The following is a 21184-nucleotide window of genomic DNA, read 5'->3' as shown; positions in this document are numbered from 1 at the left end:
CCGCGGATCAGATGAGATGCGATGAGCGATCTTCGGCCCGGCAAGGCAACACCCCAACAACCACACGGATGCTGAGATTAAAATCTATGCAAACTGGATTGTCCATATTAACATCACGAACATCTGCCTGGCAACTGGGGCGCTGAGATTGAGCGCAATATTACTGATTATGTGTGTTTAGCCGCGCCAATCCCCCATCCCCTGATCAGTGCTATGGGCCCTGGAGCAGTCCCGCCTTCGACATCGGGCGTTTCAGATTGAAGGTCCACCCTCCTGTTGGGAACCTGGCATAGGGAAACAGCCCAGGGATTCTTTCGGCACTTTCATGCTAAGACTGCTTAGCGTTTTGCCTATGCAAATTGACTAATAATGGAGAGTTGAGCGAGCTCGTTAATATTGTCACTGATTACCACCTGCTTACTAGCCAGATGCAAGTCTGCTCGCCCTGTCTGATATATGCCAGTCATCACAGACCCTTTACCCGTTCCTACCCGGTGGCCCGATCAGGAGTGCACGGTAGGCCTCCGCCAATCTACCTGAGTCAATCGCCGGCCGTCGAGCTCCATTGAAATGATCAAAGGCAAACGGTCTAGGCATGGAGCAGCCACCAACCGGGCGATAGCGCATCGATCCCGCGGGTGTGATGTTTTGGATTGTGCCGCTATCTCCCCATCGAGGCAAATTGCCTGGATGGCTCCCACAGTCGAGGCAATAGTAGCGTCTCCTCCATGTTCCTCCTGTCTCTGCCAGCGGATGGGCTAGAGAGGGATCACCGGGAAAAGATTCTAGGAATGGTTTGGGTGACAGCGGCCGATGGCGTACCGTTGGAAGTGCTTTAAAGTATAAAGAGGTACTGTGGACGCCCCTCCCCCGGTGGAATCGCCCATCCATGTTCATTCTTTAAGTGTGCTTAGTCTCACTACTCACTTTCTGTCGTTTTTTTTCTTTCTTAATTCTCACATTCCTTTCAGGCTCGACCGAGCACAATGGTCGCTAAACTCTCGTTCCTCTCTTTTCTAGGCCTGGCGCCTCTCTTTGCTGCTGCGCAGCTTTCCGGTTCCGTGGGACCCCTCACGTCGGCTGCGACCAAGGCTGCTACCAAGACCTGTAACGTTCTCGATTATGGCGCTGTGGCCGACAAGTCGACCGATCTGGGTGCTCCCCTGGCATCTGCCTTTGCTGAGTGCAAGTCGGGTGGTCTGGTCTACGTCCCCGAAGGCGACTATGCCATCTCCACCTGGGCGCGGTTGAGTGGTGGTGAGGCCTGGGCTCTGCAGATTGATGGTATCATTTACCGTGACAGCGACACTGGCGGAAACATGATCTATATCGAACACTCCACCGACTTCGAACTGTTCAGCAGCACTTCGGCTGGTGCTTTCCAGGGTCTGGGCTATGAGCTCCACGCCGAAGACAACTGGGAAGGTCCTCGTCTGCTGCGTCTGTATGAAGTCACGGACTTCTCTATTCACGATTTCATTCTGGTCGACTCTCCCTCTTTCCACCTTTCGCTCGACACCTGCGCCAACGGCGAGGTCTACAACATGGCTATCCGCGGTGGTGACCACGGTGGTCTGGATGGTATTGATGTCTGGAGTACCAACATCTGGGTTCACGATGTGAGCATTGAATCAGAAATTCCAGTGGTTGTCAGATCGCTCACATGTTCAATAGGTCGAAGTGACGAACAAGGACGAGTGTGTTACCGTCAAGGTATGTTCTTCGTGATACGTGCTCCTGGTCATGGAGAAGGCAAGCTAATTGGGATTTACAGAGCCCTGCGAAGAACATCCTGGTTGAGAGCATCTACTGCAACTGGAGCGGTGGCTGTGGTATGGGCTCCTTCGGATCCGACACCAACGTCAGCGATATCGTTTACCGGGACATCTACACCTGGAGCTCCAACAACATGATGCTGATCAAGAGCAACGGAGGAAGTGGCTTCGTCGAGAACGTTCTCCTCGAGAACTTCATCGGTAAGCCAAGGCGTCCATTGGTGTAGGGGTCAATGACCGGAGGCTAATCTTTGTCTGCAACCAGGCCATGGCAACGCTTACTCCCTGGACATCGACAGCTACTGGTCCAGTATGAGCGCTGTGGAGGGAGATGGTGTTCAGCTGAGCAACATCACCATCAAGAACTGGAAGGGAACTGAAGCCGACGGTGCGGAGCGTGGCCCCGTCAAGGTGCTCTGTGCCGACGGTGCCCCTTGCTACGACATCACCATTGAGGACTTTGCCATGTGGACCGAGGAGGGTGACACTCAGTGGTACTCTTGCGAGAGTGCCTACGGTACCGGATTCTGCCTGGAGGACAGCTCCAACACTGTGTCCTATGCCGTCACCACCACGACTGTCAGCAGCGCCCCCTCCGGCTACTCTGCCGCCAGCATGGCCGATGATCTGACTGCGGCCTTCGGCTCCACCGTCTCCATCCCCATCCCGACCATCCCCACCTCTTTCTACCCCGGTGCCACTCCCTACAGCGCTCTGATGGCCGACAGCGCTTCCTCTTCCACCTCTGCCAAGGCCCACCCTGCCGTTGGCACCAGCAGCTCCGTCGCCACTGCTAGCGCCAGCGTTTACGTTGCCGCCGCGAGCGCCCCGGCCGTGACTTCGGCCGTTGCCCCCGTTGCCCCCGTTGCCGTGTCTAGCGCTGCTGAGAGCGCCCCCAGCGCCGCTGGCCAGGCCCAGAAGGGTCAGCAGGGCCAGCAGGGTCAGAAGGGCCAGCAGGGTTTCAGCAGCGGTGCCCACACCCCGGAGCCTCCTTTCGGTTCCGAGGAGGAGGACTGCCAGGAGTAAGGGACGGGCGTCACCCCAGCCCTGCCGGTAACCGTGCTCCTCGGTAGTACCGGAACGACGGCGGTAATTTGTTTGCGTGGAGGTTGTATTATATAGGCGATGTACATAGCTTTAGCTCAGTTATAATGGTAGCTGCTGTGCCAGCATTGTGGGACATCAACATTGGCTGTAAATGGGTTTCATTCACCGAGTCCCGGGCCCCTGCATTGAGAGCCCCGTCTATTCCTGGGATTCCTTTTGATGGCAGCGCCGGATTAGGATTTTGTTAGCTGGCGGGTACCTGTTCCGGAACCGGAAAGTGGCTCTGATCAACGTTCAACCCGCTGCAGAACCAAGTCAACTTCTCCGACTCTCATCCTCACAATTAATTCATTCATCGATCAATCAATCAATCAATCAATCAATCAACCAGGGGGGCGAAGAACAAACTACTTGACAGGGATTAGTGAATGGGTTGGGATTCAACCAACAAGGGGGGGGGGGGCTGGGGGAGGACAAGCGGCGGGCGGGGGTGATGTCACGTCGAGAAGCCGGTTAAGCTGGAGCTTGGGCCTCGACCCTCCCCCGCATGGCCCTCAACCATCCTCTCCTCTCCTCCTCTCCTCCTCCTTGGGGTCTCCCAGTCTCCCAGTCTCCCAGTCTCCCCCCTCCCCTTCTCTTCCCCCCTTCATTCCCATTTCCCTTCCTTCGACCCATCCATTCGTTCCCCGTTTCAATTCCTCCGCTCCACATTCCAGAGCTTAATCGCCCAACACTGCTGATTCGCCCCCCATGGCGTCTACTGAAACCCAGACTGACATCCCAGATGGCACAGGTGAGTGGCATGGCTTGCGACAAGCTCAATGACGGGCCGGAACTGAGCTTCAGTAGGAGTGATCAAGCTGGACCCGTGGCTCGAGCCTTTCCGAGACGCTCTGCAGCGCCGCTTCAAATTCGTGGACAGCTGGGTCAAGACCATCAATGAAACGGAAGGTGGCCTAGATAAGTTCAGCAGGGTAGGTCGTGTGTTTCCCGCGTTGGTTGTTTGATCTGGCGCGACCGATTCTCAACGCCTGATAACTGACCGGACGTCTTCTAGGGCTATGAGACATACGGCATCAATGTCAATGAGAATGGAGACATCACCTACCGGGAATGGGCTCCCAATGCGGTTCAGGCCGAGCTAGTTGGGGATTTTAGTACGTCCAGCGGCGCGGAGGAAATCAGCTGGTGAGAGAGCTTTACTGAGACTGGCAGACAATTGGGATGTCACGGCCCATCCCATGACGAAGAACAGCTTCGGCATCTGGGAGATTACGGTGCCAGCAAAAGACGGCGTCCCGGCCATTCCCCACGACAGCAAAATTAAGGTGAGTTGTTCGAAAGGCCCTCGATGGCAGAAGCTGGAGTTTTCTCACATCGTTATTCTTGCAGATCACCATGGTGACGCCCAGCGGCGAGCGGATCTACCGACTTCCTGCCTGGATCAAACGCGTCGTACAGGACCTCAGTGTGTCTCCAACGTACGAGTCGGTGTTCTGGAACCCACCAGCGGCGGAGCAATATCAATTCCAGTCGCCTCGTCCGAAAAAGCCCAAGAGTCTTCGCATCTATGAAGCCCATGTGGGCATCTCGTCCCCAGAAACCAAGGTTGCGACATACAAGGAGTTCACAGCCAACATGCTGCCTCGCATAAAGGGTCTCGGGTACAATGCGATCCAGCTCATGGCGATCATGGAGCACGCCTACTACGCCAGCTTTGGCTATCAGGTTAACAGCTTCTTCGCGGCCAGCAGTCGCTACGGGACCCCGGAAGACTTGAAGGAGCTGGTGGATAAAGCACATAGCCTGGGGTTGGTGGTGCTCCTTGACGTAGTCCACAGTCACGCATCCAAGAATGTTCTGGATGGGCTGAATATGTTCGATGGTACCGACCATCTTTATTTCCATTCGGGAGGGAAGGGTCAGCATGACCTCTGGGATAGTCGCTTGTTCAACTACGGGAACCACGAGGTCCTGCGGTTCCTTCTGAGCAACCTCCGCTTCTGGATGGAGGAATACAAGTTCGACGGATTCCGTTTCGACGGTGTCACGAGCATTCTCTACACCCACCACGGGATAGGAACGTATGTGATCAGATTCCACCCCCTTCTGTCTTGCTTGCACTAACAAGAACATAGTGGCTTTTCCGGCGGGTATCACGAATACTTCGGACCTGCAGTGGACGATGAAGGTGTAATGTACCTGACACTCGCCAACGAGATGCTCCACAACCTGTATCCCGAATGCATTACTGTGGCGGAAGACGTGTCTGGGATGCCAGCACTGTGCTTGCCACACGTCCTTGGTGGTGTCGGGTTTGACTACCGACTAGCCATGGCGATTCCAGACATGTACATCAAACTCCTCAAGGAGAAGTCGGATGATGAGTGGGACATTGGAAACCTGTCTTTTACCCTTGTCAACAGACGCCACGGCGAGAAGACGATTGCCTACGCCGAGAGCCACGATCAAGCGTAAGCCCACCACGCCCATCGAACCCTAAACAGCAGCTAACCCCCCACAGACTCGTAGGCGACAAGACCCTCATGATGTGGCTCTGTGACAAGGAGATGTACACACACATGTCTGTATTGACAGAACTAACCCCCATCATCGAGCGAGGCATGTCCCTCCACAAACTGCTTCGCCTCGTCACCCACGCCCTCGGTGGAGAGGGATACCTCAACTTCGAAGGCAACGAGTTCGGACATCCGGAATGGCTCGACTTCCCTCGCCAGGGAAACAACAACTCCTTCTGGTATGCGCGCCGCCAGCTCAACCTCACGGAAGACGATCTTCTCCGGTACAAGTTCCTGAACGACTTCGACCGCGCCATGCAGCTGACCGAGGAGAAATACGGCTGGCTGCACGCACCCCAGGCATACATCAGCCTCAAGCACGAAGGCGACAAGGTCCTCGTCTTTGAGCGCGCCGGCCTCCTCTGGATCTTCAACTTCAGCCCCACCGCCAGCTTCACCGACTACCGCGTGGGCGTCGAACAAGCCGGTACGTACCGGATCGTCCTCGACACCGACGACAAGGAATTCGGGGGCTTTGGCCGTAATCAGAAAGAGACCCGCTTCTTCACAACGGACTTTGCGTGGAATGGTCGCAGCAATTACCTCCAGGTGTATCTTCCGACCAGAACTGCCTTGGTATGTTTACCCATTTATCCATCCACTAGCCCACCCAACAACCTCACATAGAGTTATACAACCAAAATGCTAATCCATCCCACACAGGTCCTGGCATTGGAAGACACCCTATAGGTCTATCTTCCCAACCCAATCCAACCCAATCTGATCAGTATACCTCAACGTTCACACGGACGGACGGACATCCAAATCGATTTTATTTCCTTTTCTATGGTACCCAGCCATATCACATCACTGCACTTGCCTTTCACACTAACCTTCTGTGAATATGTTGCACAGAAACACATCTGTCATGTTTCTTTCGTAGCGTCATATCTATCTATTTATCAATCCATCTATCTCTTCTTAGATACATCTATCTGTCTGTCCACCTATCTATCTATCCATCCCCCTCTCTCATCCGCTACATAGACAAATCAAGCCCTGGCTAGATACTATACCTCCCTATCTGGCCGTAACATCCCTCCCTACCTGTAAATATTACCATACAAAGGGTTCACAGGGCTGATTGATGATCACCTTGTTGGCTGGTTGGTTGGTAGCCTAATTGTCTGGTTATTTCTTTCTTTCTTTCTTTCTTTCTTTCTTTCTTTCTTTCTTTCTTTCTTTCTTTCTTTCTTTCTTTCTTTCTTTCTTTCTTTCTTTCTTTCTTTCTTTCTTTCTTTCTTTCTTTCTTTCTTTCTTTCTTTCTTTCTTTCTTTCTTTCTTTCTTTCTTTCTTTCAAAAAGTCACCTTCCTTGATGGAGATCGATTAGTCTTGTTTAGGACTATGTATAGTAGTATAGTAGTATATCTATAGTACGATTTCAGGGCTGTTTATGATATGATGAGGATAGTTATAGCATAGACGCTGACACTATCACTGGCACTTACACTTACACTAACGCTGACTGACACTGATACTGGCACTGACTGGCACTTACACTTACACTAACGCTGACTGACACTGATACTGACACTGACACTGATACTGACACTGATACTGACACTGACTGACACTGACACTGACACTGATACTGACACTAACACTAATGCCATTCTGCTGTACGGATGGATGTCTCTGTCTACTTAGTACCTTATCTACTACCTAGATCCAAAGCCAAAACCACAAACAGACCAAGATACTGTTACAGAAAAAAGAAGAGAGATCAAAAAAAAAGATAAAAAAAAGATAAAAACACTTAGTTATACATCATTCATGATATTATGTTTGTTTATATTTTTATTCAAAAAAAAAAAAAAAAAAAAAAAAGTCTACGACAGCATGGAGACATTCCTGTCCCCAGCTACAACTACAGTAACAGTAACAGTCTCCAGCTATAGCTTACACCTAAAATCAACACCTAAAATATACTACATCTACTACTATCACAACTACATCTACATCTACGTCTACAATACAAGGAAAAAGACAAAAGCCCCAAGCCAACAAAAGAAATGAGTACAATTGTCCCAGCCCAGCGGGTATCAGGCTGATTTGTGGTCATTTTAACTTACTTACATGAGCACGTAGTAGTAGTAGTGTAACACAAGCGCTGGAGTATTCCATCCAGGCCTTAAGAGAGGTGGAGGCTTTTTAAGTGCTCTCTCTTCCTTTTATATAGGAGGGACTTGGCCTTTCTTTCAAAACTCCCTTTTCTCAATTCGAGTACTGTACACGCATCGATGGAAAACGGAACACGGATGAAAGGATGTCCATGTCTAACAAAAAAGGAAAAGGGCGCTTAACAACAATATTACATTTAGGCGGACTTCTCGAGCTCGGCCAAGATCTTCTCACCCTTGGCACGGGCAGACTCCAAGTCACCAACCATGTAGAAAGCAGCTATAACAAAGAATTAGCACAGATTCGGAACAGAACATTGACAATAAACTTACCCTCAGGAAGGTCATCACCCTCGCCGTTGATGATAGCCTTGAAACTGCGGATGGTGTCCTTGAGGTCGACCAGCTTACCCTCGATACCAGTGAAGACCTGGGCGACGGTGAAGGGCTGGGACAGGAAACGCTGGAGCTTACGGGCACGCTCGACGGTGAGCTTGTCAGCCTCAGACAGTTCGTCCATACCCAGAATGGCGATGATGTCCTGGAGGGACTTGTACTCCTGGAGCATCTGCTGGACGCGGGTAGCGGTGTTGTAGTGCTCCTCACCGACAATACGGGCGTCGAGCATACGGGACTTGGAGTCGAGGGGGTCGACAGCGGGGTAGATACCCAGCTCGGAGATACCACGGGACAGGACAGTGGTGGCGTCCAAGTGAGCGAAGGTGGTGGCGGGGGCAGGATCAGTCAGATCGTCAGCGGGCACGTAGACGGCCTGGACGGAGGTGATGGAACCCTTGGTGGTGGTGGTAATACGCTCCTGCATACCACCCATGTCGACGGCCAGGGTGGGCTGGTAACCGACGGCAGAGGGAATACGACCCAGAAGGGCAGACACCTCAGAACCGGCCTGGGTGAAACGGAAAATGTTGTCAATGAAGAGCAGCACGTCCTGTCCCTCGTCGTCACGGAAGTACTCGGCGATGGTCAGACCAGTCAGGGCGACACGGGCACGGGCACCTGGGGGCTCGTTCATCTGACCGAACACGAGAGCGACCTTGGATTCACCCTCGAGCTGGATGACACCAGTCTCCTGCATTTCGTGGTACAGATCGTTACCCTCACGGGTACGCTCACCGACACCACAGAAGACGGAGTAACCACCGTGAGCCTTGGCGATGTTGTTCTAGAGGGGGGGACAGAAGATTAGCCATGGAGGGCGAACAGATGGTCGACAGCGATTCAACTTACGATCAGCTCCTGAATGAACACGGTCTTACCGACACCGGCACCACCGAAGAGACCAATCTTACCACCACGGGCGTAGGGGGCAAGGAGATCGACGACCTTGATACCAGTGACGAGAATCTCGGCGGTGGTGGACTGCTCGACGAACTCGGGAGCCTCAGCGTGAATGGGGCGGAACTTTTCGGCCTTAATGGGACCACGCTCGTCAATGGGGTCACCAGTGACGTTGATGATACGACCAAGAGTGCCAGGGCCGACGGGGATAGTGATGGGGGCACCGGTGTCACGGGCGGCAGCACCACGGGTCAGACCCTCGGTACCTAAGGAATGCGATGTTAGCCCAGAAGGGATAACGGGAGGTGAGGTTGGTGGTGAAAGACCACGTAGAAGTCGTAATGATCGTGGTGGTAGTGGTGGTGGTGAGAGGGAGGAAGGGGGCCAGCTTACCGTCCATGGCAATGGTACGGACGACATTCTCACCCAAGTGTTGCTATAAGAATCGAATGTTAGCTATCAATCAAACACAGCTTTGTTTGTTGTCATTGGGGCGATGTTTTTTTTTTCTTCTTCTCATAGGTGATGGTGTGTATACATACAGAAACCTCAAGGACGAGCTTCTGGCCGTTGTTCTCGGTCTCAACAGCGTTGAGAATGGCGGGGAGCTTGTCACCCTCGAACTTCACTGCAGGCGAGAGTCAGATTCTGATGATAGATCGTGTTTTGATAGCCATTGAGTCGGATTGTGATGGGTTTTGGGATGGAGTCGAGGCCCGGAAAAGATTTTCGCGGGTAGCCGCGAAACCGGGTCGAGGGCAGCAGCCGAGGGAAACGTACCGTCGACGACGGCACCAATGACTTGGTGAATCTTGCCCGCGGACGTAGCCTCAGTGCTGGCCAGACGGGCCAGGGAGGGGAGGCCATTGGTCTTGGGCTGGAAAGCGCGACGGGCGACGGAGGTAGGTCGAGCAAAAGCAGCCCTCCCGAAGGACCGGGCAAGACCGCTATAACAAGGGAGGAAAGATTAGTGGTAGCTTATGGGAAGGTGTGAAGAGAGAAGGGGAAAAAAAATCAAATTGGATGGAAGGTCCGGGGGGGGGTGGGTGAGGCCGAGACCGGGGGGGGGGAGCACGCACCTCTTGAACATGATGATGGTGTTGAAGAGCGAAATGGGGTATAGAGGGAGGTCAAAGGGAGAGGATGGGGGAGAGGGAAGAAAGAGGGAAGGGAAGGGAAGAGGTTGAGGTTGAGGTGGACTCGGGCGACTGTGTCCGGCTTAGCCTTTCCGGGGCGGTTTTGCCGACGATCCCGTGATGTACCGAGCAACGCGCTGTTGTTTCTGCGCCGGACTTACTCGCAGGCATTCAAGAAAGACAACCAGACATCCGTGGCTGCAGGCCTGCAACTCCTCCAGCTGCATCGGCCAGCTGCCCGCCCTTCTGCAGACCGCAGCGAACTCCCAGATGTCCGTGATGCTCACGGCTGGGTGGCTGGAGAGCTCTTCGCAGCTTGCCCCGTTACTAGGGGGAAATTCGCACACAAACGGGGAGAGAGGGTTCTTGGCGCCCGGATGCACTGGAACCATCAAAATTACGATACCGTCCTACGTTATTTCCCTTCCTTACACCTTCCCTCCGTACACCTCCTAGATACTTCTTTACTGACGATTATCTATCTATTTTTGATGTCTCGAGGGCAATATAATATCGCTCGTATATCCAATTGACCAACTAGAAAGAGAGTAAATAGACAGACAGCTAGACCGCTAACCAACCAGTAAATACATACCTCTTCCTCCGCAGCAACGGAACCGCGACCGGACGAACGCAACGCAGCAGCTCTCGCAGCGAAAAAAATTCTGACGTGTTCCCGTGATGGGACAGTCTGGCGGTAAACAACCGGGCGGCCGTGCTCGACCAGCCACCACCCATTCATTGGGTCGGTCAGGCCAATGGATCTGTATCTGTCTCTGTCTAGTCTAGATAGATAGTAGATACTCTACATGTACATTGTAAGTACGTACACCAGTCAATATGTATCCAGACTAGTCCAGAGTACTAGTAGTAGAGTCCAATCCCTACAGTAAGTAAGTAACTATGCATTGACACCAGCCATACACCCGGTACATCCCTTCCAGTCCTGCGTACTCCGTGCTACGTACCCGTTCCAGTGACTACCGTAAGTCAGTAGCTAGCAGCTACATACATAGTAGGTCGATGGAATATCAAAAAAAAAATAACGTCATTCGCACTCACAATGAAGAGCCTAGATAGTAAACAGGTTGATATGACACGGATCAATTGCCCCCACACAGCCATCCTGACCGACTCAATGCTGCTGTGTTGCGTTGCGTCGGCCGGAAAAGGAAGTATCTAACAGACACCGTGACAGCACACACTACGAGCTACGCCCAGCAAATCCCATCTATGGCTACAAAGGAGATACATTGGATTATTGCACAGGACGAGATACAGAGGTCTTTTGGGGGTGAAGGGGGGCTAACATTGACAAACAAGTAGAACAGGGGGAGGAGGGGGCGAAGGAGTGTGTCCAAAAGGGAATCAAATAATGGGCACAGAACCGGCGTCATCCAGGGGGGCGCGCAATGGGTGGAAGACCGAGACCCCATCCCAGTGCCCGCCCGGTCGTTATACCTGTTCCTCCCGAGGAAGGGTGGTCACAATCTATTGCTTCTCAGCGGGGGGGCTCTGGACGAAACCCTTGCCCTCGTAGCCCTCGGCGCTGATACCGTAGATGGGGTTCATCTTCTCCTTCTGTTGATGGGTGAAAAATTCCCCCGTTAGTGATCGCTCAATTGGCAGGTCACGGATGCAGGTATGAGCGATTGTTACGTACCAGGGCGTACTCGTTGGAAGCCTCCTGCCACTCCTTGGTCATGGTCTTGGGGAGGGGCTTGGCGAACAAGTGAATGACGTAGAAGATACCGAAACTGACCAGGGTGAGCTGGATGACCTTGAAGAAGATCTTCAGGTTCTCGCCCTTGGGGGGGAGGGAACGGGGGCCGTGGGAGCCGAAGGAGATGTAGTAGGCTGGACGAGAGAAAGAGAGAGAGAAAACCTCGTTAGCAAGCAAAATTCTGATGAGGCAGCGGGGAGGGATGCGAATTGGCGACGCAGAGCAGCATACCGGCCTTCTTCTCCTGGAGAGTCATCTGGTGCCAGTCGACCTTCATGCGGTCCCTCAGCTGCATCCACAGCTCGGCCTGCTCCTGGGGGGGCATGGCCTCCCAGCGCTTCTCGATACCGGCGAGTGTGGGGTTGGCGATGGCATGCTCGGAGGCGGCGCGGATCTGCTGGGGAGCGATCGACTTCTTCTCAGTCTGGGGACGAGCGTTCAGGGAGGCAATTGGGCCCGAGACGGTGCGGTAGGAGCGAAGGGCAGTCGAGGGCATAGCCGAGCTGCGAGTGGCAGCGCGGGTCACGGAGCGAAGGAACATCTTGTGCGAGGGGCTTGCGCGCGAAGTACAGATAATTAGCGATCAAAAATGACTCTCCGGAGATAGGAGGGCGAATTCCTCGGAATTGAGGATAGAGGGCGGATGGGGGGGGGGTGTGGAGTGGAGGGGGGTGGGTGAGCAAGACTCGCGATGGGAGACGAAGACGACGTTCGACTTGTGGTTTGAGGTGGAAGTTCGAGGATCCGGACGGGCTAGCTTAGTCCGTTTTACCGCCGCCCTCATTGGCCCACGTCCAGTGCCCGTCCCGACCGTCCGCCGTCGCTTTTCTCCCCCCAAACAACTTACGATGATGCCCTTGGATGCCCTTGGATTTTGGGGACTACTGCTGATAAGCTCGGGATTCGACAGAGTTTCACCTTCACCTCATAGGGTGACCCTCCCGACTATCTTCCCTGTGCACCGTCACTGATCGCGCTTACTCGCTATCTACACCCGCCCTTCCTACTAGCCGACCGCTACAGGCCCTACTACTCCAGTGCCTTGCCCCCCCAAGTCGGACCTGGTTGGACCTATCTATCTACAGCGAGGGACAATGGCAGGACTCCCTGGATGGAGGTGATCTCGTCTTTCTACTCTACATCGAACCGCGTCAATCACACACACACACCCCATGATGGGCATAACAGTATTCTGTACAGTCTCAAACGCTGAAAAGAGAAAAGGAAAACCCTCCCAGACGCTCGTTCACGGAAAGTGCCCCGATTGCAACATGATACGGTCACTAATGAAAGCAGTCAAGTCGTAACGATCTGATATTGAACTAAAGAGGTGCAGGGGACCTGGGGTGAGTTAGTCCTTCCGGAAGACTCCGCGAAACGACCGCCACGACGCCCAAGTCACCTGGGCCCGGGCCCAGCCGGCGCCGTTGTTTATTTGCCAGCCTTGCCACCGCTGGCCTCGGCCAGAACGGTCTTCCACTCGATGTCGGACTTGTCGTCGGCGTGGATGGAGGTGTGGATGTTGAGGGCGTTCTTCAGGTTCTCACGGGTGCTGGCGTAGATCATGGACCACTGTTCACGGAGTCAGCAACCGATCGGGGACATCCACGATGAGACAGAGAAGAGAGTAGGGGGGAAAAAGAGATAAAAACACATACGAGGGTAGGGGTCTCGCTGGGAACCCAGGAAATGAAGATGATCTTGCTCCTGCAGAGAAAGGTGAGTGAGCCAACATGTCTAGTGGACCCGTAAGCAAGCGATCATCATACCTCTTGCCCTCACCACCACCGAGGTCGTACTCGACGTCGTAAACGGCATAACGGGGAGCGGGCTTGCCCTTGTCATCACGGGACTCCTCGAGCTTGGTGCGGAAGACCTCATAGTCCTGGTCGTGCGAGACGGTGTCGACGACAACCTCCTTCTTGTTGTCGGCGATCTTGAAGATGATGAACTTGACCTTATCACCCTTGGAGCCGCCGCTCATGCGAAACTCGTTGAATGCATTGACGCACTCGTCGGTAATGGAAACACTGTGGTCGGCCACCTGGTCAGCTGGGTCCCGTAGTCGCCCGGTCACTCGATACTCTCTGGGAACGGTCGAAGACGGGGGGAGAAGGGAGGCGAGCAGTCAAACATACCCAGAGGCAAGCTGCAAAACAAAAATAAGCGATCAGTCCGGAACAAACCCACGGGGAAGAGCATCACGCACCGACATGGCTGGTTATATGGATAGGAAGTGAGATGGGGGGTGGGTAAGACGAAGTCGACAAGTGGGTAACCTGCGCATGCACGCGATTGTCAGTAGGCTGTTTTCCCCTATTTGTCCTTTGTTGACTGGGGCGTCCGGGGTCGACAGAAGGTCGGGGCGAAAGAGGGAGAGGGGTCACTGACCAAACACCGGGGAGAATGCTCGGGGTGTTTTGCACAGGGGGATGCGAGAAAGGGACGGGGTCAAGATGAGGGGATGGGAGAGGAATATAACGGGGGAGGGAGGGAACCGAGATGGAGATAGAGGGGCATTGAGTTGTGCTTGCGCTGCTGCGGCGGCGGCGGTGGGGGGGGGTCCGGGCACGTGACCCGCCCGTCGCACCACCGGCCTCCCGTTTAATCACCCTGTCCTTCCCCCCCTGAATCTGCTGGATGGGCGATGACGAGGGCCCGGCACTTGCTAGAGGAGGGCTTAGGCTTAGGCATCATCATTGCAAAAAAAAAAAAAAAAAAAAAAAAAAATGTCACCGCCTGCAGCCTTGCGCATACTCTTACGGGGTGGGGTGCCTATTGGTCTCTGTACACATGTCCAGGCATCCGCGGGACCAAACATAGATACATGAACTCTCGAGTGTAGACGTTCTTCACTTCTGTCTACTCCGTAAGATTAATATAGTAGTAGTATCAGGCTGCCACCGGGGTGGTCTATTCTTGGTACGCTGAGCGCAGACGGAACTTGTTTTCTGCCCGGAGTAATCCGCCGTTGATGGATTCCCAACCATGGAACTAGCCCCGGCTAACCGAGCGACATCACGTCAGGGCATCAGACCGTCCCGGCTGACATCAACCCTGCCCTTAAATTGATGCGCTGCGCAAACACGAATGCATATCATAAATCAAGGGACCTCAGCCACCCAGGCAGAACTCCTCGACCTGATTGGAGGTCTCGTGCCAGCACACCATGCACACCATGTTTCTTGGGAACGGAAGGGAGACCTCGATCGGGGGGCGTTATTAGCTGCCAAAAAAAAAAAAAAAAAAAAAGGTTAGGCACAAAATCAAAACACACGCCTTCGCTTTGAAAAGTGACTTCGAAATCATCCAGAGCCGCGTAGCGCGTGACCCTGATGACGCATATGTATGGGATGCAGTAGAAGAAAAGAGTAAATTCGGGCACGAAGCAACTAACTCGTCGCCATAGAATGGGGTATATAGAAGCTAAAGTAACTGAAGAATGGAGGAAGTGGGAATGAAAAGCGTTGAACATCGTCTCGAAAGATTTCGTGGGAGCAGCAGCTCGAAGAGGTGTCATCGATATCACTCCAAAGCTTTCGCAGGTGCCTTGCATGAGGTGGAGGCATCCACGCCCTCTTGACTGCAATGCACTCGTGCGGAGTGGGGTGAAACAATTCGACAAGGGTATGATCGTCAGGGCATAAATCCGGCATTCAAGCAGATGAGCTTTGAGAAGACGGTTAGGGCGGGCAAGGGCCTCCAAGTGATCATGACCCGTCGTCAGCCTGTCCACCCTCGATGATCTTCCTCCAGTGCTGTGGAAGACATACACAAACCAGTGGGAATGCCTTGATATCGCCAATGGGGGTGGGCGATGTGACCGCACGCTGCGAACCATGTGATACGCCACTATCTCGTTGCTCACGGTGTCTGGCATCGTAGTCCTCCGCCGTTTCGGGGACACGGATACCGGTAGCCCACCCATCATCCCAGATACCAATGACCTTCAACATCTCCCCACGGTCCAGAGCGAACTCGTCGCCCGCCCGTGGTTGATATGCCCACAGAACAGCAACTTTGTCTCCAGCGTGAATATCATCTTGCGAGTAATAGTCCTGGAACGCGGACAACTGCTCCGATTGCCCACTAGTCATTCCATCGGGTGACGAGTACTGGCCAGCCATACCTGAGCGAGGGGACGAGTCACTGCCCGCGCCAGCCAAGGCGGAATTACTGGAAAGGGAGCCATGGCGTTTGCCTGTTGTCGGAGGGATCTTTTGTGACATCGCTCCAGGACTGGCTCCGTATTCCGAGTCAGAGGAGTCGCTGTACTTTGTGCCCCCGAAAAAGGCAGCAGAATTACGAGAAGGCGGCGACGAAGTGGGTACTTCACGCAAGGCAGACATTCTCGTAACCCGTCCACCGGGTATGGCAGTAAACCCTTGCTGGCTTTGATTCTGACGCATGAACGGGGAGCCTTTCCTTCGCGGACTGGGCTGGTTCAGAGAGCCGTCATTCTGAGCCCGACGCTTTCGTCGCAAACAAATCAAACCCAGCACGGCCAGGGCAGCTATAAGTGCAAAAGCGGCAACAGACCCTATCACGATGCCCGCAATCTGCCCTCCCGAGAGACCGTGAGAGCTAGTCGCATTGGACGCTGCCGTGGTAGTGAAGATCGGGGGAAGCGTTGAGGACGGGACAGTGACGTTCGAACAACGAGTAGCGGTGTCTGAGACTGTGCAGCAGGAATCGGTAGAATTGGTCGATTTGCAATACGAACATAGACCCAAGACATTCGATCGATAACCGCAATTTTCGGGTTCGTTTTCGGCCCCCGTGATGCAGGTCGTGGTGAGCGAATCGGCAGGAAGAGCGCATATTGTGAAGTCTGAGCGGATTTGAGCCATGTAGTCGCTGGCCTTCGCGGAGCAAAGGTCGGTGTCTGTAACTATCGCCTCTTCACTTTCTGCCATCGATGCCTATCGGGAGTCAATACGCGTGCTCAAACGATTAGCGGCGGGATTACGAACGCAAGTTTCAGCACAGAGTGGTCTCGACTCCTCCGACGATAGGTTGCAATCCGACGTCGAGCTTTGAACCAAACTGCTACATAGCACGCTGGTGGTATAACGTGCATAGTAATCACTGGTATCGGACATATTGACGCCCTGGCATCCCAGGTATTCGACATACCTAGCAGGCGACGTCCGATCAGCATTCTTTCCCCGCAAATATGCAACTGAAAGACTTACTTCTCTTTGACATATGTCTGCATGACATAGCTGCTTAATTCATTGTCGAATGATGTCAAATTCGACACATATTCCATGAACGGGCTGTTAGGAAGTCAGCGTAACGGATCCTTTCCTCTAGGTACCAGGGGGGGAGGGCGCACAAATCGGTGTAAAGACTGGAGTTGGTTGAGACCGAGGAGCTGTCAAAAGCAGGGCATTGGGTCGAGCCCGACAGTGAAATGCAGGTGCTGGACATGGCTGGACCCCACACTGGCTCGTGCCAGGTGATTCAGGGCGCAAGATGATGCCGAGCTGGCGCGTGGGAGATTGAAGCGCGAGAACGATCGCAATCGGGTATTGAATCTCAGCAGGCCAATCGGTCCAATGCTTCCATGTTCTTTCTCTTATGTCGCTTTCCTTCCCTTCCTCCGCAGTCGCTGTGGGGCAGGTGGACAGTTGGGGGTGCGCAGGGACGGTGGGTGGGTTGATTCCAGTCAAAACGATTGTGAGCGCGTCGGTGTTTGGAGAGAGCGAATGAGCGATTTATGAGCAGGGGAAAGAAAAGAAGGGATGAAAAAGGTCGACCAAAGTCCACCGTCGGGGTCGAGAAGGGAAATGAACGAGTGACTTGGGTCTATAGCAGACAATGGTCAGAGGGCACCCCAAACGATGGAGGAGAAAAGAGCCAGGAGCGAGCGAGTCCAGAATCCCGCAGTCACGGGAGGAGAGTGAAATGAAGAAAAGCGTCGATCCAAGGCCAAAGAGGAAGGCACTAGACAGGGAAGCTGGAGCAAGGCCGTGCTTCGCTTCCCAGTCCGGGACGGTTGTAATTGCCGCTTGGCTCGAGGCCTCCCGAGACGAAGATGTAGACCCACGGAACCGGCGAGAGTCTGGAGGGTCTTCGCCAGTGGATTGGATGGGATCAATGGACCAACGGTGCCAAGTAAGGAAGGCGAGGTATGGGCAGAGCAGGGGAAATGGACGAGACGAAATGAGAGGACGGACTGACTCAAAAGGGGGACGGACGGGCGGTTCGCAAGAGAAGCCGGCGTCTTCCCAATTAAACCGCTCCACTGCAATGCGGTGCGGTTCTGTCCCTCCGCATGAAAGGTTCAGTTGCTGTTACCGATCGAGTTAGCCCACTAGATAGATACTTGTCGCAAGCAAGCGCTCTTATCAAATTAGATTTGGTCGGGGCTCCACCGTCTCGCGGAATTGAGGGGACTGGAGTCGATCCCCGACACGGTCCAAGTCCAACATCCAGCATGCAGATCGGATGGAGGATCAGTTGACGTATAGATGTATGCCATCGATAAATCGATCGATGGATATTTACCTTTTTTTTTTTTTTTTTGCACTTCAAACGAACCCTTCCCTAGAAACAGTAACACAATGATCCTGTCCGGAGAAATCCGCAGCGATTTGGGGGACTCGTCGTGTAACACTCGGGGGGGGGGGGGGGGGGGTAAGAGGAGAGAGAGGAAAGCAAGCAGACAGTCAAACGCAATTTATGCGGTGCTGCAGGGAGGCGGACCAAGTCGTAAGGGAAGGGAAGATTCAGACGCAGGAACGGCAAAGTTAATTGTCCGGATTTTCGCGAGGGTTTTGTGATGCATAGATATTAGATAAATGGATGGATGGATGGATAGACAGATAGATAGACAGGAACATCTTCATCTTCTTATTGTCTCTGGTGGTGATCGACTGACGTGGCACCCCCTCCGAGTCGAGGCTGTTAGCCTGTTGGTGCGGGCAACACGAATGGCCCAGCCATCGATTATCCATCCTCCGGGTGCAGTCGCGCCAACACACTATCTATCTAGTAGGTAGATACCCAAAGCGCACCCTCCCTCCCCTTGACTCGCGCGATGCATAGAGTTTCATCCTGGGAAGCCACGCGGGTGGGACGGACTCCCATGGAAGTTCGAACACGGGAACAAAGCGACGCCCTCGGCTTCGTGGTACGCTAGAGATATAGTCTGTAAATAGACCGGGGGGGGTTTTGGCTTCTTGTGCTGAAGAAGAGTTGAGGAAGTTACACCTTCAGCATGGTGTTGGTGTCACTGACAGTAGTACTACTGAGCTACTCTGTAAACACACAAGTAACTACACCTTGTTGTCTAATCCACTTTGGGCCGATCACTGTCTTCGCCTCACCCTCTTGGCAGTTGATACAACCCGACGGTGGTCTATCTATCTACTGCATCACTTGTCCAGGGAGATACCCCGGCGAGATAAATACTACTGGTACTCCGTAGGTTACCCAATAAGCTCAGTCTTCGTAGTCTCCTACCCAAGCTCTCAATGCCCAGGAAGTATCTAGATAGCACTCCGATGGATGGAGGGAGTACATAAGGTTCAGGTACCTACGCGCACGGACACATACCTACTTAGTACACAACGCACACTGACCGGGGTAGGTACGGAGTAGGTATTTACCACGCCCTATCACTATCAGCCAGCAAGCAACATGAAACAAAGCTGTTGCATCCGAGGATGTAACAAGGGCAGTGTAGTCTTCCCACCCTTGCATGTCGCCGCACAATGTTAGGGAACACCGACTTACTACTCACCTACATACCTACCGGAAGCGAGGAGCTCGCTTCTCGCAGGATACTACTCCCACGGGTGTGTTGGATGTCTCGTGGGTTCCTTTTCAACCTGTACTCTGCAGCATGAGTTCTCCGTAGGTGGAAGTATCAGTATTGTCTATCAGAATCCAAAGTGTTGTTTGTTCGGGATACGAAGCACCGTTGTTTGATACTCGAAGGTCGGCGAATTATTGCGGATCTCTTGTTGCGCGCAAAGCCGATCAGGCCGCCAGGGATGAATGACTCCACATACTTACTTATTCTCCGCTGGATGGTTCAGTTGTTGGTCCCTCCTTCCTCGTGGGCGATTGTTGATGGCCGGCTGGATCGCCATCACATGACACAAGTCTGCCTTCTTTCTCTCTAACATGGGCCATTTACGGGGAAGCAGTAGCAGCTAGTAGCTGCAACCTTTAACCCGGTAGAATTTCACGCTGAATCTTGTGCATTGAATTTGCTATATAAACTGGTACCTGTTGTCCCCTGTATTTCACTTCAACTCACTACGTGCTGCCAAAAGACTTACTGTGGTTTGGTTAAGTTGGAGGTTACTACATGCTCTTCCCCGAGAATATTTGTCGGTTTTCGGAGATGGTCATGTGCTTGAAGCGATCACTGCACCCTGGATAGTGACTTCTTCGGTGTAGAAGGTGGGAGAAAAGAAGCATCTCGCCCGTGCTAGGATTCGAACGCGGGCGGGACCCCCCCCCCCCGCAGATAGCCCGGGGGGTATGTATGTCCCTTCCTCGCCGGTGTACGGCTGCAGTACCGCTACACCATCACCCAGCAGAAAGGAAGTTGGGGTCTTCGTTTGAACGACACCACGCAGGGCAGCCCCGCTACTTGCCAGTTCTTGCCTGGAGGTTGGAGAGGGGATGGGAGAAAGCAATTCTCATCGCTAAGCACCTCCAACCACAAAAAAATCATCATTCTGGAGGGTTCAGCGGTGTCCTTGGCATCTGAAGTCCTTTCTGGTCTGATAAAAAAGAATAGCCATGTTGGGTGCTCGAGGGAGAAAAAAAAGATATTCCCAGCGCCAGGAATCGAACCTGGACTTGCCGCGCCGGTGATCCTCTAAGAATATAGTATTAATGAGGGCCAGGGCAGCCGTGCTCCCAACTACACCACGCCGGGCTTTTGTTGGTGAGTGCTGGCTACCACTGCCTGTATCGGACGGTTCCCTCGATTCTGGGCCGGCAAAAAAAGAATTCCCAGCGCCAGGAATCGAACCTGGACTTGCCGCGCCGGCGATCCCCTAAGAATATAGTATTAATGAGGGCCAGGGCAGCCGTGCTCCCAACTACACCACGCCGGGGCTTTTGTTGGTGAACGCTGGCTGTCACAGCCCACATAGAACGGGTCCCTCAATTCTGAGTCGGCAAAAAAAGAATTCCCAGCGCCAGGAATCGAACCTGGTCTGCCGCGCCGATTGCTCCTAAGAATATAAATCATGAAGGTCAGGGCGGCCGTGCTCCCAACTACACCACGCCGGGGCTTTTGTTGGTGAACTATGGCCACCACTGTCCATGTCGATCGATTCTCTTGGTTCGGGGTAGGAGAAGGAACAAGGTCGCAGGGCACTAGAGACGCTGAATGGTGGTTAGCAACAGGAGGCCACGGCAGCACAGCTAGGATTTTTTTTCTTGATTCGAGACAGATAAAAGAAAGAAAATAAGAAAAGAAAAAAAAATTTGGATCACATTATAACAGAGGCTGGATAGTTGTTGTATGATAGG

General features: G+C 53.3%; 6 protein-coding genes and 3 non-coding genes across 9 annotated transcripts; 2 read left to right on the top strand and 7 right to left on the bottom strand.

Moving 5' to 3' along the window:
- The first annotated feature begins 898 nt into the window (after window positions 1–898).
- rhgB (putative extracellular rhamnogalacturonase) lies at window positions 899–2952 on the top strand. The gene is made up of 4 exons (XM_025543474.1): window positions 899–1619; window positions 1675–1713; window positions 1775–1976; window positions 2041–2952. Exons 1-4 carry the CDS (start codon window positions 987–989, stop codon window positions 2799–2801), a joined length of 1635 nt encoding a protein of 544 aa, XP_025398518.1. The 5' UTR covers window positions 899–986; the 3' UTR covers window positions 2802–2952.
- A 620-nt stretch (window positions 2953–3572) lies between these two features.
- BO70DRAFT_338540 (1,4-alpha-glucan branching enzyme GLC3) lies at window positions 3573–6158 on the top strand (the record flags this gene model as incomplete). Its single annotated transcript, XM_025541206.1, has 7 exons — window positions 3573–3615; window positions 3669–3796; window positions 3880–3979; window positions 4038–4150; window positions 4215–4906; window positions 4961–5296; window positions 5347–6158. 7 exons carry the CDS (start codon window positions 3573–3575, stop codon window positions 6026–6028), a joined length of 2094 nt encoding a protein of 697 aa, XP_025398517.1. The 3' UTR covers window positions 6029–6158.
- A 1561-nt stretch (window positions 6159–7719) lies between these two features.
- BO70DRAFT_397404 (F1F0 ATP synthase subunit beta) lies at window positions 7720–9911 on the bottom strand (the record flags this gene model as incomplete). Its single annotated transcript, XM_025546702.1, has 7 exons — window positions 7720–7802; window positions 7856–8705; window positions 8771–9087; window positions 9215–9257; window positions 9364–9449; window positions 9602–9768; window positions 9901–9911. 7 exons carry the CDS (start codon window positions 9909–9911, stop codon window positions 7720–7722), a joined length of 1557 nt encoding a protein of 518 aa, XP_025398516.1.
- Window positions 9912–11448: 1537 nt separating this feature from the next.
- Window positions 11449–12347, bottom strand: BO70DRAFT_338534 (cytochrome c oxidase subunit IV family protein; the record flags this gene model as incomplete). The annotated part of the gene is made up of 3 exons (XM_025541205.1): window positions 11912–12347; window positions 11621–11814; window positions 11449–11538 (listed from the first exon to the last, which is right to left on the bottom strand). The coding sequence occupies exons 1-3, from the start codon at window positions 12219–12221 to the stop codon at window positions 11449–11451; spliced, it is 594 nt and encodes a 197-aa protein (XP_025398515.1). The 5' UTR covers window positions 12222–12347.
- Window positions 12348–12881: 534 nt separating this feature from the next.
- Window positions 12882–14111, bottom strand: BO70DRAFT_58257 (actin-binding ADF family protein). The gene is made up of 5 exons (XM_025548559.1): window positions 13890–14111; window positions 13819–13829; window positions 13450–13710; window positions 13339–13387; window positions 12882–13252 (listed from the first exon to the last, which is right to left on the bottom strand). Exons 1-5 carry the CDS (start codon window positions 13893–13895, stop codon window positions 13112–13114), a joined length of 468 nt encoding a protein of 155 aa, XP_025398514.1. The 5' UTR covers window positions 13896–14111; the 3' UTR covers window positions 12882–13111.
- Window positions 14112–15180: 1069 nt separating this feature from the next.
- Window positions 15181–17327, bottom strand: BO70DRAFT_58247 (SH3 domain protein). Its single transcript, XM_025548558.1, has 4 exons — window positions 17019–17327; window positions 16876–16959; window positions 16654–16816; window positions 15181–16602 (listed from the first exon to the last, which is right to left on the bottom strand). The coding sequence occupies exons 1-4, from the start codon at window positions 17111–17113 to the stop codon at window positions 15391–15393; spliced, it is 1554 nt and encodes a 517-aa protein (XP_025398513.1). The 5' UTR covers window positions 17114–17327; the 3' UTR covers window positions 15181–15390.
- Window positions 17328–20476: 3149 nt separating this feature from the next.
- On the bottom strand, window positions 20477–20582 carry BO70DRAFT_t193. Its single transcript has one exon. It is a non-coding gene; the product is annotated as a tRNA-Pro (tRNA).
- A 75-nt stretch (window positions 20583–20657) lies between these two features.
- BO70DRAFT_t192 lies at window positions 20658–20763 on the bottom strand. The gene has a single exon. It is a non-coding gene; the product is annotated as a tRNA-Pro (tRNA).
- A 76-nt stretch (window positions 20764–20839) lies between these two features.
- Window positions 20840–20941, bottom strand: BO70DRAFT_t191. The gene has a single exon. It is a non-coding gene; the product is annotated as a tRNA-Ser (tRNA).
- Window positions 20942–21184: the final 243 nt, after the last annotated feature.

This window comes from Aspergillus heteromorphus (assembly GCF_003184545.1).
Source record: "Aspergillus heteromorphus CBS 117.55 chromosome Unknown BO70scaffold_16, whole genome shotgun sequence".
In the NCBI taxonomy this organism is placed as follows: Eukaryota; Fungi; Ascomycota; class Eurotiomycetes; order Eurotiales; family Aspergillaceae; genus Aspergillus; species Aspergillus heteromorphus.
The sequence above is the reverse complement of the archived record's forward strand: the minus strand, read 5'-3'. Positions and strand labels throughout refer to the sequence as shown.

Bases quoted from the DNA above. Each gene is read 5' to 3' on its own strand.
- rhgB (XM_025543474.1), top strand. From the start codon at position 987: ATGGTCGCTAAACTCTCGTTCCTCTCTTTTCTAGGCCTGGCGCCTCTC. The intron at 1,620-1,674 runs GTGAGCATTGAA...CATGTTCAATAG, and splicing joins CCAACATCTGGGTTCACGAT to GTCGAAGTGACGAACAAGGA. The intron at 1,977-2,040 runs GTAAGCCAAGGC...GTCTGCAACCAG, and splicing joins TCTCCTCGAGAACTTCATCG to GCCATGGCAACGCTTACTCC.
- BO70DRAFT_58257 (XM_025548559.1), bottom strand. The intron at 13,388-13,449 runs GTATGATGATCG...CTTTCTCTGCAG, and splicing joins GGTGGTGGTGAGGGCAAGAG to GAGCAAGATCATCTTCATTT. The intron at 13,253-13,338 runs GTATGTGTTTTT...CTCCGTGAACAG, and splicing joins CCAGCGAGACCCCTACCCTC to TGGTCCATGATCTACGCCAG.
- BO70DRAFT_58247 (XM_025548558.1), bottom strand. From the start codon at position 17,113: ATGTCCAGCACCTGCATTTCACTGTCGGGCTCGACCCAATGCCCTGCT. The intron at 16,817-16,875 runs GTAAGTCTTTCA...GTCGCCTGCTAG, and splicing joins CAGACATATGTCAAAGAGAA to GTATGTCGAATACCTGGGAT. The intron at 16,603-16,653 runs GTTCGTAATCCC...GACTCCCGATAG, and splicing joins CACTCTGTGCTGAAACTTGC to GCATCGATGGCAGAAAGTGA.